Here is a 17,136-nt window from a genome sequence, read left to right on the forward strand (position 1 = left end):
ACATAAATGATTTTATGTCTAAGGAAAATCTATGAGTAACAAATAGAGTGCCAAATTCATTTTGGATTACTCTAGAGAAATCCATCAAGCTTTCCTTTACATTGTACCTATCTCTAGACTTTCTTATAGACTAATCACTTGTAGTTTACCACCTGCAGGAAGACTAAGGGTATGTTTGGTTTGGCTTTGTAGAGTGCTTTTGAGAAAAAAATTTCAAAAAACTTGTTTGGTTTGTAATTTTTCTAAAATTACTTTCTCTCTCTTACACATCAATCAATCACTTTTTCTCTCTCCTCTCTCCTTTCTCATTCTCAATCATTTTTTCTCTTATGTACATCTACTCAATTACAACAAAATATTAAATTATTCCAAACTCCCAAACTCCAAAACTACTTTTAAAATACATAACCAAATAAACTAAAAAATTTTCTACACTCTCTCTCCAAAATACTTTTTAAAAACTACTCTCTTAAAACCAAACCAAACATATCCTAAAACTCAACATAGATGGTAGTAGGAAAGTAGGAGGAGATTAAGGATTTTGAGGGTTGATCTGAGATGAAAGAGGAGTATGGGTGTATGGACACTATGGCAGATTGCAACAAGGAACCAGCCGTGAAGTTGGGCTAACAATCATACTTCAAAAAGGCTTAAATAATGTAATCATTAAAACAGATTTAAAACAGATGTAGCTCAGGTAGTGCAATTGATGGAGGAATAAATAGGGGATAAATGCCCTTTTGAGAACTTGGCAGAAAATGCCAAGACGTTGCTTAGAGGATGTAAGTGTACTCTTTAACATGTTTGGAAAATAGGGAACCTATGTGCTGATGTCTTAGTTAAGTTTGGAGCAGAACAAATTGAAGATACAATGGTGGTGAATGAACCACCAATTGAAATTAGAAGTCTCCTTGTTGCAAACATGGTAGGAATATGTCTAAGGAACGGGCTTAGGCCTCGTTTGACAAGTTAACATTTTAATCAAAAAGTAAAAAAGTTATTAAAAAAAGTCAAAAAGCCTATAACTTATAAAAAAGTCAAAAATTATTTTTTCTCTCTACTTTGTGTACATATTTTCGTAAAAAGTCAAAAAATCACCCCAAACATACTAGTTTTTTTTACCTTATATTTTAGCAAAAAAGTCAAAAAATTACTAAAATAATCTGTTCCCAAACGAGGCCTTTGTCTCTTTGTTATTTTTTATTTTCGTTGTAAAAAAAAAAAACCTGTGTTATTTACGCAACAAATCGATTTTAAATGAGTTTAACAAAAGTAAAGGCCGAGTACTTTTATTTTTTATATTACATATAAACTTGTCTTCATTTTTTGATTTACAAAACTTATTATAATTCAATCTGTAAAATTTTTTGTATTGAAGCCATAAATATTTGGTTTTTTTGCCTCGTTTGGGAACATGTTTTTTTAGTCACTTTTTGACTAAAATGTGATTTAAAAAAACTAGTATGTTTAAGATAACTTTTTGACTTTTTACGAAAAGATGTGAAAAAAGTAGAGAAAAAATGAAATATTTGGCCTTTTGGTATGAATTATTGACTTTTTATTTTTTTAGCGACTTTTTGACTAAAAAAATTATTTGCCAAACGAGACCAAATAAACTAAAAATCCAATTGAGAGCTTTAAGTTCATTTTCGATTTATTTTGATAGCAGAAATCATTTATCTTTTAGTTCAAGTTGATAGGATATTAATAGTTATACACTTATAAGTAATATTATACAAACAAAAAATTCATATATAATTTTTATACATAATAATGTGGTTTATTGTGAAACTTTCATTTCAAAACAAAATAAGTTACATCAAGATCGAAATATTTAGAAAGAACAAGTTACCCAAGCCGGATATATTCCTTCCAATGTTTTTCGATTGGATGTTTGGATAATTGATTTATAACATTTGAGTAATAAATTACTAACAAAATTTATATTATAGTGGGTGTTTGAGAAGTGGATTTTTATGTAGGTTTTTTTAGTTATAAGATATAATTGGATAAAATTTTTTTAGTATTTAAGAAGATAGTTGGATTTTTTTGTAGTTAGATATAATGTTTGTGAGAAAAAAAGTGAAATGATTATGAAATTGAATGTGATGTTTTATTTAGATTTATTTTTTTTAATTTTCTAAAAAATTTATCTTTTAGTGAAAAAAAAAATAAAAAATCCCAAAACCAAGTGCCCAAACACCACCGAATGTATTAAAATTTAGATTTTTTATTTCAGGGAAGTTTTTAATAAACCGAATTAGGTCGGTTCGCGCCGCTTTGCTTGTACGCACTCTCTTCTGGCTCAATCCTAGAACCCTCAGATAAGCTCTATCGCCGTCGACCTTGCCACTGTCTCTCTCTCCACGAACCCAAGAATCACCATGTCCATGTTTCTCCGAGCTCTGCCTACTATAACCCTACGTTCCATACCCCTTTCTCTCTCATCTATCCCCCTCTTGTACCTCAACTTGCAAACACTCACTCAACCCAGAATATATCCAAGTAGAACCACTTACTCCGTTTCTGCTTCAGCAGCTCCATCTACTTCATCAGAAACCCTAATTTCTAACCCTAAACAGCCTGCAATACCCTTCAAAGGCTCTCTCGAATGGGTCAGCAGAACCGGGTTTTGCGGTGAATTGTCTGAAAACGACGTCGGTAAACGGGTCAGACTTTGCGGGTGGGTCGCGCTTCACCGGATTCACGGTGGTCTCACTTTCCTCAATCTCAGAGACCACACTGGGATTGTGCAGGTTTGCAAGATGAAAATTCCATTTGATTGTTAACCTTAGGCCTTGTTTGTCTTGAGCTAAAAATATCAACTTTTTTCACTAAAAAAAGTTGCAATTTTTGTAGCAATAACCAAAAGGCATCATTTTTTAGATTTTAAAAAATAAAATAAAAAGCAACTAAAAACAGTGATGATGCGTTAGGGTTTTTTTGGGAGTTCATACAATGATGGTGTTCAGTTTGCTGTAAATATATAATTTATAGCTCATAATGTGTTGTAATTAAGATTAGTCATTGAGTGTGAACTACTTTGATGCTAAATAATTTATCAATTTTGAATTCATATATATGTATTGATTTGATTCTAGCCTATGTTTTTGCTCACAAAACATGAATGTATGAGAATGTGCTTCAATGTGCCGAGGGCATTTTTGATATTAGTGAAACGACGAAGGTTTTTTATTATTATTGTTGGATTAAAGGAAGAATAGTGGCAGTGTCATTTGGATTAATAATTATAAATTGTTGTCTGGTTTCTGGGCCTTCTCTGTAATATTATGTGGATAATGCTTCTGTCTCAAGTTGTTTTTTATGCCACAGAATGTTTGATTAAAATTTGTTGTTTTAGTGCATGCAACTTCATTGACTTATATACTAAATTTGCAAAATTTACCAGTAATTTATCCTAGTTGATGTTGGCATTAATTACTTTCAGGTTACCACACTCCCGGATGAGTTCCCTGATGCACATTCGATTATTAATGACCTGAGGCTCGAGTTTGTGATTACTGTGGAAGGTGTTGTTCGGCCTAGGCCCAGTGAGTCAGTTAATAAGAAAATGAAGACTGGGATGATAGAGGTAAGACAATTTTGCTTTGTTAAAAACACTAAATTGTTGGTTTAACTAATAGAAGAGTATGCTATTTTTCGCATTTGTGTAAGACAAATGGCCTTTTAGTTTTTTATGGACATTCTCTTCCCCTCAGATATGTAGGTAGGGTTAGTTTTGTCTCTGATATTGTAGGCCCATGTTGAGCTTGAAGTTTGATATTCATAGAGAAGCGTGAGTGCAATCAAATAGTTTGTTGGGAAGGTAATAGAGAAATGGACTAAATGGTACTATGATTTAAGACCATAGTTATCAATCTTGCACAGTTGTACCTGTCATTGTATTGTTTTTGCTCGTTTTATGGTACGTATTGGTACCAGTAGGCCTGTCAATCAGGCAGGACTGAAGCAGCCTTGGAAAAACCAAGATCAGTCTGAAGTAGATATAACTTGCCCAAGCTCGAGCTCATTCCGTTACAAAATAAGGCTTCTTTCCCAAAATCAGGTCGTGGTATGCTGCCCAAGTGTGGCCAAGTTCTTTTGATGACCATCAAAGTTTTATGGTGTTTCACCATCCTCAAATTTGTATCAACCTGATGCACTCTCATTGGACTGCTGATTGTAAGTTATCACGAGCTCTGTCAATTCATCAGGTGTTTCTGATTATATCTTCGGAAAATTTGGGATCTAGTACGAAGGATGTATTTCATTTGCTTCTCTTGCTCTCATTATTAGAGATGCATATAGCGTAGATAGAGGAAGAAGATAAATGATTGAATCTGGGTCGTCACTTTTTGGCACGTAGAGTAAACAAAAAATAATAATGCAACCATATTTTGGGGAGGAAGAAGTGAGAGCATCTACATTTGGCCCTCTAACTAACCTTGAATGCATGCTCATACAATAGGCATTATACGCTACATCTCATTGACAAATTGGACTTTTAATTCTAATTTATAGTTAATTCAAATAATTTAATGCTTTGCAACTGGAATGCATCAGTTTTCTACTCTTTTGTCTATCTCAATGTAGCTTGTTATGTTGTTTATTCTACATATGGAATGTGATTTATTTACTTTTTCTACCATTTAGCTAGTCTTTTTGCCAATTTTTTATTTTTTATTTTAACGTTATTCTGGCTGTGCATGGCAGGTTGCTGCAGAGCATGTTCAACTGTTGAATGCTGTGAGATCTAAATTGCCATTTTTGGTTACTACTGCAGATGATGTAAAAGATTCTGTTAAAGAGGAAATCCGTTTAAGGTAGCTAGCTTCAAATTGATCTTATCTAGGTTAAGAAATCCTTTATGTTTGGCATTTGGCCATGGTGAGGTGATCCTTTGCTAAGTTGCCGTTAGTCTAGGACAGAGAAATACATCTTATTTTATAATGCTAATTAAGTTTTTAATTATTTTAATTTATCTTTAGTTACTTCAAGCTTAAAGATCCTTTATCTTCCATCCTCCTTTGAAACTAAGAAATAACATAGAGGTAGTGAACGACCTAATTCCTTCTCATCCTACTGATTGCCTGTTTTTGGTGATACTTATCCAAAGTATAAGAGCATGTTAGTTACTTTTTTCTTTTAGTAGTATGAATTGCTTAGATGCCCCTGCCCCCCAATCTCCTGAAAAATCAGTCCTTTAAAAACTTAATTATTTAACACATATCCTTTTAAATTACTCAAGCAATAATCAAACTTTGAAGTTTGCCTTTCAGCTTTATTATTGTTAGTGTGTCATGGTGCTGCTAGATTCTGTAAGGTTTTTGGTGTTTCGCATTTGCTGAAACCTTGCATTGGGCGGACCATTACTGGTGATGGAATTGATAGTTAGGGAAAATTTACTTTCTGAGGTATCTTTTTTTAGTACAAGATCATTTCTCTCCTCACAAATGTAGACTTTCCTACCAAAATTTCTGTATGGTGCCTCAAATATGCTCAGGTTATGAAGATGATTTTGTTCATTGCGTGCTGAAATTTATAATCTTCTGTCTATAAACGCTTGTAATTCTCCACAGAGTAGAAACTGCAAAAGGACTTCCCCTCACATTGTCTATGTGCGTGTGAATTTTGATGCGTAATTCTCTCATCGATACTGATTGAAAGGCCTCAAATGCATGTTATTAGATATCGTTGCCTTGATTTGCGCCGGCCACAAATGAATTCAAACATAACGTTGCGACATAGTGTGGTGAAACTCATTCGCAGGTACCTAGAGGACGTTCACGGTTTTGTGGAGGTACTGCATTTGGAAATTTGAATTTACCTTTTAACTTCTCTATTGAAAACAATTTTTTCAGTTTGCATTTATGGGCTACATTCATACTTGTTTTTGATCTTGTCCTTTCATGGTTGTAAGGTAGATTGAGACACCAATACTTTCTAGATCTACTCCAGAAGGTGCCCGAGATTATTTGGTCCCTTCAAGAGTTCAGGTATGCCACTTTATTGAGATGTCTAGAGGAATCTGAATGTTACTTGTCACTTGAGTTACTTCATGCCATCATGGCTTGGAGATTTGATTCACTCTAATGCGTATGTTGAAGCCAGGAACCTTCTATGCTTTGCCCCAAAGTCCACAGCTGTTTAAGCAGATGCTAATGGTCTCCGGTTTTGATAAATATTATCAAATAGCGAGGTAGGTCTTTTAGTTAATGGCCGTTTGAAATTTGGTTCGACTGCTCTGCTAGTTGCTTGTGCTAGGTGTGATTTCAGCATTCTGCCAATAAACATTTCAACTTATTAGATCTTTTTTATTTTTTAATTTTTTACCTCATCTTTTGTTCCTTTTCTTTTTTATCGACAGTTTTTTTTGTGTAAAAATGTGATTTTCTTGAATACCAAAATGATGGGTGTACTGATTTCAAGAATGAAAGAGAGTATACAAAAAGATTTGACCTACAAAACAATCCAACTTACTGGGAATAGAAGAATAAACATTTTCCTGTTAGATAGTAGAAGAAGAATCAAAATTAGATTTTCATGGGCAGACATCCTAGCAAAATTATGGTAGAAATTCATTTTGGTTTTCTTCCTTTGCAGATGTTTTCGAGATGAAGATCTTAGGGCAGATAGACAGCCTGAGTTTACACAACTGGATATGGAGATGGCTTTCACTCCTTTGGAGAACATGCTCAGGCTCAATGAAGATTTGATTAGACAGGTTATTAAGTTAGTTGTCAGGTGGTTAAAATTCTAATTAGATTTGGGAAGCACCCTGATAAAAGATCAACAAATAAGATAGAGAAGAGGATGACGAATAAGAGTGAGATAATGAACCAAAAGCAATTTAATGTTCTCCTTCCAGTCACTATCAGTTTGGGAGAACTCGCAGCATAAATTTAAATTAAAGAACTGAGAAATTTTATGATATGCCAGCTTTTTCAGAACATTTTCTTTATGTTTTTATATGGTGTGTAGAGTGAAACCTTGTCATGTCTATTTACAACTTCCAAACCAAACCAAGCCCCATGTCCCACTCAAGTGGGGTTGGCTGCCTGAATCATTTTTCGCTATTATGCTCTGTCTATGGTTATATGCTCAGTTAAATTAATTAAATTCACATCATTTTTTCTATGTCATGCCTATTTATGACATCTAATATAGAAAAATGAATCCAATCAAATTATCGCAAAATACCCTTTGACAGGCCAATAATTTTCGGAGACTAAAAGCTGCTAATGAATTAACCTGACCCAAATTAATTTTATGTGGCATTTGTCAGCATTGTGATATGAAATTTTTGAGGTCTTTGTTTAGGCTGCTGCGTAATCACTAGAATTTTTCTTGGACACTGATAGGCTTGGGTTGGCTTTACTTCAGCTCAGAGTATGTCTGTAGGTGGGATGAAAGAGTTTCAATTGATATATTGCAAGGTTTTCAAAGCTTCAATCCCAAATCTGGCTGCTAAAATCTATAGCATTTACTAAGGAATAGACTATTGAGGCCATAATCTAACTTGATCCAATTTGTACATTTTGTGTACAATGCTAATTTGTCCTAGAAATGACTGAGTCAAATTCTTCTTGAGCAGAGCCCATCTTGGCTTGGCTTATGGCCTGAGCTCACCTTTTGAACCTTAAAATTTTTCCTCAATCTTGATTTGTAGTGAACCAAACTTGTTAGTGCATGAAGTTGGTATGCACACTATTGAGCACCTAGTAGAGTCCAGGCCAGGAGATTGCTTGCACATAGCAGAGCTTGTTGCATCAAGTTATAAATTATATGTTATATAATTCTTTTATTAATTTAGTTTATTTTTATGTTCCTGAAACTTGATTTGATCAATGTCACTATGAGGTTTGATTCGATATGCTTATTGCAGGTTTTTCTGGAGATCAAAGGTATTCAGCTACCCAATCCTTTCCCGAGGCTTACATATGCTGAAGCAATGAGTCAATATGGTTCAGACAGACCAGATGTTCGATTTGATCTTGAATTAAGAGATGTAATAATGCCTCCCTCCCTCTCTCTCTGTCTGGTTTGGGTGGTTTATTATTTATTTATTTATTTATTTATTTGGTGGTGGTGGTGGTGGTGGTGGAAGAAATTGACTTATATGTTCAACATCAGGCTTCTACAGTGTTTCTGATTGGATCCTGAGAAAACTAATGCACTTTGCTGAGTGTTTGTTTTTAACTGCACTACTTTCCAGTTTCATTATCTTAGGTTTCCGATTTTTTATACTGTAGTTGAGCTGCTATCATAAACTTAGGCCTCGTTTGGCAAGAGGCTATTTTAGCCAATTAGTCAAAAAGTTACTAAATTAGCCAAAAAGCCAACAACCTATACCAAAAAGTCAAAGATTCTCTTTTCTCTCTACTTTTTGCACATCTTTTCGTAATTAGCCAAAAAGTCATCCCAAACATACAAGTTTTTTTTACCTACCTTTTTAGCCAAATAGCCAAAAAGTTACTAAATTAGCTTGTTCCCAAACGAGGCCTTAATACACAGTTACCACTTTAAAAAATGAACATGAAATTTATGACAGGCCAACCTTGCTACCAGTACATTATACTTCATTTCACATTTACTGATCCTTTACGTGGTCATGTGATGAAGGTATTTAATCATTAAAATGCTTCATGCCTCCTAGTCTTCTCTGATGAGCCAGTGTAAATGGTTAACCATTTTTGTCCTCTTAATTTTAAGATATGACGTGGGAGGTTTATATAATGTTATTTGTCACTATTCTCCTGCTTTCTTCAGCAAATAATATAGTGACAATAATTGTTATAATAGTTGTCGAATCAGAATACATATCTTGTATTGGCTTCCTGTTTTTATAAAACACATTGTATTGTATCATATATCATAAGATCTTTTTACATCCTCAGAAATGTGTAGAAAAATTAAGTACCTTAAAAATAAGAAAATATCTTACAAGGATGAAGCAGTAGGCAACATATAATTGATTATATGATAAAAAGCATGACTCTTGGAGCTAAAGCCATGCAGAAATCAACACAATACTGTTAATATGAATTGTGAAGATATAAGCTAAATCTTATAAAAGATGTGAAACTTAGTTGCATTATTATATCATGATGTCAACAAAGTATATTTCATAGGAGTTTTAGACTACATAAGTTTGATGCAAAATATTCAAAAACTTCACTACAATGCAAAAATACTAATTACTAATCTTGTGGGCATTTTCCAATGGCATTATATTTTTAGTACCAGAAAAGTAGAAACTCTGTGAAGGTAGCAAAAGCAAAATTAAAAAAAATCTCTTTTCATCTTGACGGACCTTTTGCACAATATCAATTTTGGGAAGTAATGCTTACCATTGAAAATCAAAGCATTTACATATTGTACATATCAAATATCATAGACCATGTTGTGCACCATGTCCCCATGGGTATTTTTACATATACATAACATGCAGATGTGTGATATATATCGACTTTCTATTAAGTGTATTAAATCATGTGTACGGTACTATGTGTCGTAAGATACTGCCAACACTTCCTGTTCTATTTTGGATTTGTATCTAAAAGTAAGTTTTATTTTTTACTTTATTTCCACAAAAATGGAAGTTCCTTGTTGGCTTAATATAGCATCATAACAATATTGAGCATATAGTTGGTGATTTATGATGAAAATTTATTTGATATTCATAAGCAATTTCCTCTTTGTTTTTGCGTTCTTGGAAGAGTTTTCATTCCATTGTTTGTTGTCTTTGTTGGAATTTCAGGTATCTGATATTTTCACAGATTCCTCCTTCAAGGTTTTTACAGATACCCTGGCGAGTAGGGGAATTATAAAAGTTTTATGTGTGCCTTTAGGATCAAAAAGCTATTCAAACACAGCCCTTAAGAAAGGTGATATTTTCAATGAAGCAATCAAATCTGGAGCTAAGGGTTTGCCTTTCCTAAAGGTCTTGGATGATGGTAACAACTGAAAACAGACAATCCTGATATTTGTAAAGAGATTTTATGGTTCACAACTGATGGTCTCATATTTTACTTATAGGGGCCATTGAGGGCATCCCTGCACTGGTATCGAGTTTGGATCCTACAAAAACGGAGCAGTTACTGACACGGTGCTCTGCAGGATCAGGTGATCTTATCTTGTTTGCATTGGGCCACCATGTCTCAGTTAATAAAACCTTAGACTGGCTACGGGTATATGTAGCACATGAGTTGGGCTTGATTGACCAAGTAAGCTCGTAGTATGCCTTCAATTTTGAAAGTTTTAATTCACATTTCCCTCTCGTACTGACTCTCCTTGTTTCTTTTGTTTTCTGGCATGTAGTCCAGGCATTCAATTCTCTGGGTGACTGATTTCCCAATGTTTGAATGGAACAGTTTAGAACAGAGGCTTGAGGTCTGTTTAATGTTTATGCACTTCTACTTCTAGTTTCTTAAATATTATGATTTCTATTCATGGAAGAAGTGGTAGTTGGGTTTTTTCAATGGTATGTTGTGATCTTCTTCTGTGCTTTCTTCTAGGGAATTTAAAACTAAATTTCTCAAGCCATTTGTGATGAAGTAGATTTTTGTTATGACAATTTGTGAAATTTGTTATTGAACTTCTTTCTGTATTCATGAAGAATCTCATGTCTAGTTTTTCTTTTGCAATTCTAGTAAAATGAGTGTTACATGTGTCAATTTCAGTGAACCAAGCCAAACTAATCTAAACCTATGTCCCAATCAAGTGGGATCGGCTACAAGAAAATCTTCAGCGAACTATTTGACAAAAAATGTTCAATCTTTTGCTGCTTTATTTGGGATATTTAGACCTGATGGGTTAACCAGTCAGACTTGTATCGTACATGGGGATAGATTCCTGCTATTATTACCTTGTAATAATTGAGGAATTGCTGTCTACCTTGGATTTGATAAGTAAAATTTGCATGGTATATGGGAAAAGGGTTATTTCTATGATTTGATTTTAGCATTCTTTGGTTACCTGGTATCTATTGTCAGCTGCTAATCTGATGAGGGAATTTTTTTTAGCGCTAACTCCCCCTCTCTCTGAATGATGAGACTAAAGTGCTGACTTATTTTATTCTTGGTAGTAATTAGAGGTCATTGTGCTATTATGTTTTTAGCATCTGCGGTAGTTATGACAAGTCATTTTATGTTCTGGTTCTTCCTTTTTAATTGTTGAGATCATGGTAATTTTGTTCTGTTGCAGGCCTTGCATCACCCTTTCACTGCCCCAAACCCTGAAGATATGAAGGATCTGTCCTCGGCCCGTGCCTTAGCTTATGACATGGTTTACAACGGAGTTGAGGTTTATAAATATGTACTCTATTCTCTGTTAGTTGCAATATTGATCTTTTGCCAATACTTAACATGTGAAATTCAACGGTGCAATACTTAATTGCTGTGGTGCTATCAGATTGGTGGAGGAAGCTTGAGAATTTATAAGCGTGAGATTCAAGAAAAGGTTTTGGAAATTGTAGGCATTTCCCCTGAGCAGGTGAGGAGACACTTAACAAATACTGGTTGGGTTGCTCAATTATTAATTACTAGGGCCGTGTTTTATCTCCTACGTTGTAAATTATTTTTATATTCCCATCTAATGCATTATGTAAGTACCAAATTGGAGAAAGTATCCTCTTGTATGTAGATCTTTTGAATTACCTGATATTAATATTATCATGGTTTTCATACTTCTATGGGCCAAAATTTTCATTGTACTACTAACAACTATCCATATATTTTCATGCATTGACCAATTCTTCAAGATATTGAATCACTGTGGTGTGCACACTACATTGAATTGAAACACATATGTGATGTTGGCACTTTGGAAAATAGTTCCTGGCAAGTTTTGGGTAGATCACTGTGGTTTGCACGCTAATTTCTGATTTTTATTTCTTTTTAGTTAAAATATTTTTGAAATGATAGATACAGCCACATATATTTACCATTTAAAGGTGAGTTCCAATTGGACACCACTTGGAACTTTTGAATTTCCTTAGATTGATGTGTTAATACTTATTGCTCCCAAGGAAAGGAATAGCCGGATGTTAAATCTAGAAACTATTGACCCAAATGTAATATGGGCTCTGTTTTGTCTACAGGCTGAAGCAAAATTTGGCTATCTTTTGGAGGCTTTAGACATGGGTGCTCCTCCACATGGTATGAACTGCTAGCTTATATCTAACATAACAACAAATTACTATCATTTTGGGATAATTTATTCACTGTTGGCCTAGAAGTAAATGTCATGCATAATTTAAACCTGTATTGGTTAGATTGAATCATCATTCTGCACTATTGATGAACACAAGGATTTTTTAATGCTAGGATGTCCAACTACTGCTCATCTGTCTATATTTTTGAGTTCTCTTGAACATTATTTGGACCATGGCCTCAGGCCAACAGTTATCTAATATTGGAATCGTCTAGTCTGGAATTAAGACTGATTCCTTAGAATGAATTTAACTTGACCATACACAACTCCATTGTTTGTCCTTCATTAGAATCCTATTCCATTGTTATGTCAAAGCTTGGTTTTATGGCAGGAATGGTTTTCATGTCAGTTAATCTGTATGTGTGTGATGCAGGAGGAATTGCTTACGGGCTGGATAGATTGGTGATGATGTTGGCTGGTGCAAATTCCATCAGGGATGTTATTGCCTTCCCCAAGACAACAACAGCCCAGTGCGCCCTAACTCGTGCACCCTCCGAGGTGGATCCTCAGCAATTAAAGGATCTTTCATTTAAGACCCAATAGTTTTTCTTATTCATTTTACTTATCCTTTTTTTTTTGGGTGAATACTTATCCTTCTGTTATTGAGGAATTCACATCTGTCGTTTCCTAACTAAAGTAATGATAATTTGGGGTTCAGTAGCCTGGGTACATCCATATTTTGCTCTGTGAGGAATATTTTAATATGTATATTTGGAACGATTTTGGCTACATCCAAAATAATCTTTGTTATTGTAGACTTCTAATAACCTTAAGGTTATGGTTTCAAGTCTTGGGGCCACCACTTTGTGCATTATGCTAAAGGTTAGGTGTGTACTCAATCTTTTCCCTTCCAAACACACATTAATGTGTACTAATTGGGCGTTGTTTTTTTATTGTAGACTTCTAAACTGTGTGTAATTCATATATTCAGATGAAAAAAAGATCTCATTCCTTTTGTTTAACATTGCACTTGGACAAGAGTGAGCTTTGTTATTTGCCTCTGCTTGCTGAAACACTTGTACTCTTGTTGATTTTGGGATTCAAAACAATAATAATAATTATTTTGTAGAAATTGATGTGACATATTGTAACAAAGTATTGGTATTTAAAATAGACTTCCTAAAATTAATTGATAAGAGTAATTTAACTGTCATATTACTCTGTAAACAAAATTTGTAAGGAAAGTTCGTTGTGTAGCATTTCCACAAATCGTTTGCATAGTTGTGTCTAAAAATAATTAAATAATTTTTCTTGTGGACTAGGTTTGGAAGGGTGAGTGGATATTGTTGTTATACATGAAATAAAAAATAAGATTTATTGATGAGAACCAAAGGAAAAGGCCCTTATTAAGGTCGTCAATTCCGCAAATAAAAATTTAAAAAAGAAAAATAAAAAAGAAAAAGAAAGTCAAGCTTTTATAATCACTTGCTATGATATTATGGTTTTTCTCTCAAAAATGAAAAGTTAGGGTATATTATGCCTTCGTTTGGAAAGTGGGTTGATTATTTTGGCTATTTTAGTCTGGGATTTTTTGATTTTTTTTTTAAACTTTTGTGAAAGAAAAAATGAAATAATTATGATTTAAATGTGATATTTTGCCTTGTTAACTTTTTAACTTATTATCTTTTTATGACTAAAATAGTCTCGAACTTACATGCTAAACATAGCCTATATAGCTGGTTTATCTAGTTTGAGTGGAGTTTTATTTTGATTCTTATAGTTTCAATTCGAGTAATTTAAATTTTATATTTCCAATTTTATTATAATGTGAATATTCTTCAGTCAATTATCATTAGAATTTTTGAATGGAAAAAAAATCATGTACAACTCACGTGGGATTTTAGCAATTTCACTTATAGTTACAATTCTAAAAGAAAAATACTATGCAACTCATATGAAATTTTTAGCAATCCCATGTGAGTTGTATATGGTCTTTTTAACAATTTTCACACAAGAATTTATTTATTTATTTTTTACTAGTGGTTCCTATAATTTTTTTAAAAAACAAATTTATTTTGCTTACTCTAGCTTTGCATTTCTATCCAAAATGTTAAGCAAAGTGTCACTTTAGTACTTGTATTATCAATTTGAATATCATATTTTTAGTTTTGTTATAATATTATTCCTCTGTCATGACTGGAGTGACTAGATAAAATTCAAAATAAACTATAGAGACCACTGATATAATTTATTAATTTGTTTTTCTTGTATGAAAATTACTAAAAATCCCACGTAACACGTGATCTGTTTAAGTTCAAAATTATAGCAGTAAATGACGAATGCACTACATTGCTACAAAACTGAAAGTATAAGATTTAAATTTAATATACAGAGTGACATTTCATTTAAACTATAGAGAATAATAGTGTAATTTACTCAAATTATAAAATTTTATATAGAATGATGTGATTGATTTGGTTTAAATAATTCAAAAAAAATATCATGCAAATTAATAAATCTCACTAACTTTTAACAAACTCCAATGAATAAAAAAGGTTAATAAATTTATTAATTTATATAATATTCCTCTTTATGAAATTTTTATTGGTTTGGACTCATTATCAACTTTCTAGACAAAAGAAAAATGTTTACACAAATTTTCATCTTCTCTTCAAAGGATAATAATAGTCAATAGGACTTTAATTACTACAACTAAGCAAATTACATATATTAATGAGTTTTCTAGATTTTGCATTATTGTCAAGCTTTTATTTTACATATTGTTTTAAATTTGTATTTGTTGTCTAGATTAATGGCATGCAGGTATTTTAAATAAAAAATCTAGACATACATTTCATTGGATAAGCATTACATTCAAGAGTAAGCCACAACTGTGCTGCATAAATGCACATATTTAAACATTAATATTGAAAGTTGCTTTGTTTCTCCAACGTCTAAATTTGCTGTCATAAGCCAAAAGCATCTTGATTTTGCATTCCCATCATTAGGATAAGTCTTACATTTTCTTAGATTACACACACTTCATTTTTTCACTTTTACATACAGATTAAAGGAGTGTTTGTTTTTCAATTAATTGGTGTCATTTGAGGCATAATAAAAAAGAGTTATGCTAGATAATTTTAAAATATTATTTTTAAATTTATTTACACTAACATGACAAGGGATTAAGTCTTAGTTGGTTGATTTTAAAATAATTAAAAAATTGACTTGCAACTATTTAGTTGATTTTTAAACAAATTAACAATTGACGTGCAATTATTTGGTTGATTTTAAACAAATTAACAATTGATGTGCAACTGCCTATGTTACTAGGGTGTAAATTTAGGGGATGACCCTTAAAATATCATCTCCTAAATTATCCTTGATAATGTGGATTATTTTGCATGTTAGTTGTTGATTTGTTTAAAAATCAACCAATATTTAACCCCCTACCATGTTAATGTGGGTGAATTTAGAGATCTCTAGCATCACTTCTGTTTATCTCACCAATTTTTTAATTATTTTATATTATCAAATTACATGATAAAATATTATTTGTCATTATTATTTTATTAGTAATTTTTTTTAAATAAGAAATTAATTGTGAGAATTTACATAATGATAAAAAATAGTGATAAAAAATCAATGATATATCAACAAAAAATGAATAGCAAGGCTCTTTCATTATTTATTTGTATTTGTAAATCATCTACCTATTCATCAAGTGTGTAATGATGGTGATGCATTAATGTCACATACCATCCTATAATTATTTTCATTTTCATTTTGAAATTTATCTTGACATTTGAATTTGGTGAGTAATACAATTGATATCCCTCAATATATTTTAATTTAGTCCAACCAAGACAGCAATGAATTCATGACAATCATATAAATCCGGATAGATTTTTTGGTTTTGGGCAAGTAGCATTGCACATAGATTAAATAAAAAGAAATTGAAATCTCTATAACTAGCAAGTAATTAAATAGGTATTATGTTAATATAGACTTAGTTGATTTTTGACATTTTACAAAAAGATATGCAGAAAAACGTATAAAAATAGAGTGAGTGATGTGTTAACTTAAAATGATTTTTAACTACTAACCCAAGTCTCCAAACAAGACCTTAGTGTGTTACAATTTTTTATTTATTGTGATATCACATAAATAATATGAGTGGTGAGCAACTCCTACGACACTCTCTACTTTTTATTAGCTAAAATACGAAAAAAATACACTCTTTATTTTACCTAATTACTTTAGTTATCGTGTTCTCCAACTACACTTTTTATTTTAGCTAATCATTCAAACTAACTTAATTAATTTTTAAAACAAAAAATACTAATTGTTGATATTTTACTAATTTAAATTTGCAATAATAATAAATTTGCCCATACAAGCATACAAAACCTGTAGAATGAGGGGAAAAGAATACAAAATACAAAATAAGTTATTTTGTAATTCATCAAACAGAATTGAAAGAACATATAAAATTACTATATACACATATACATATATAAAATCCCAAATCTAAGACATAAATACATAAAAATCCAAGACATATACATACATATTTGTTTGGAGAGCCTATGGGGCTCTTTATTGTAGCTAGCAAAAAAGGTAGGATGGTAAAGTAGCTAGCCTAATAGCCAGCTTGTTGGAGTCCAAAATTAGAATTATATTAGCTAAAATGCCTAACAAACCTTTTTTAACTAGGCTCTGTTTGATTTCAGGATATAAAGGGTGAGATTGAATATTATATCCTGTGGGGTCCACATATCCCATGTTTGCAATTTTTTTTTAAAAAAAGGATATAATATACTATGGGATTGTATATTCCCAAAAATTAGAGGATATACAATACCATCACCCCCTCATTATATCATATCCCCTTGGTTGGGATATGATTTAAAAAGTCCAATTTGCCCTCTTGTCTATCCAACAAAATATAGTTTAATATAATATAATATAATTTTTGAATTT

At 32.3% G+C, this 17,136-nt stretch overlaps 1 protein-coding gene across 4 annotated transcripts; it reads left to right on the forward strand.

Annotated features, from left to right (window-relative positions):
* Positions 1-2,243: 2,243 nt before the first annotated feature.
* Positions 2,244-13,175, forward strand: LOC114275214 (aspartate--tRNA ligase, chloroplastic/mitochondrial). 4 transcript variants are annotated; one of them, XM_082914182.1, is made up of 15 exons: positions 2,244-2,756; positions 3,449-3,592; positions 4,714-4,823; positions 5,689-5,800; positions 5,925-5,996; positions 6,108-6,199; positions 6,604-6,724; positions 7,886-8,008; positions 9,761-9,956; positions 10,039-10,226; positions 10,321-10,392; positions 11,206-11,304; positions 11,413-11,493; positions 12,101-12,158; positions 12,587-13,175. In XM_082914182.1, exons 1-15 carry the CDS (start codon positions 2,385-2,387, stop codon positions 12,754-12,756), a joined length of 2,010 nt encoding a protein of 669 aa, XP_082770308.1. In that variant the 5' UTR covers positions 2,244-2,384; the 3' UTR covers positions 12,757-13,175. The 4 variants fall into 4 exon arrangements, with proteins under 4 accessions (XP_082770308.1, XP_082770305.1, XP_082770306.1 ...); XM_082914179.1 differs by having other exon boundaries at positions 2,246-2,756; positions 11,206-11,316; positions 12,545-12,977; XM_082914180.1 differs by having other exon boundaries at positions 2,247-2,756; positions 12,545-12,977.
* The last annotated feature ends 3,961 nt before the right edge of the window (positions 13,176-17,136 follow it).

This window comes from Camellia sinensis, chromosome 2 (genome assembly GCF_055761805.1).
Source record: "Camellia sinensis isolate YWXY chromosome 2, ASM5576180v1, whole genome shotgun sequence".
Taxonomy (NCBI): domain Eukaryota; kingdom Viridiplantae; phylum Streptophyta; class Magnoliopsida; order Ericales; family Theaceae; genus Camellia; species Camellia sinensis.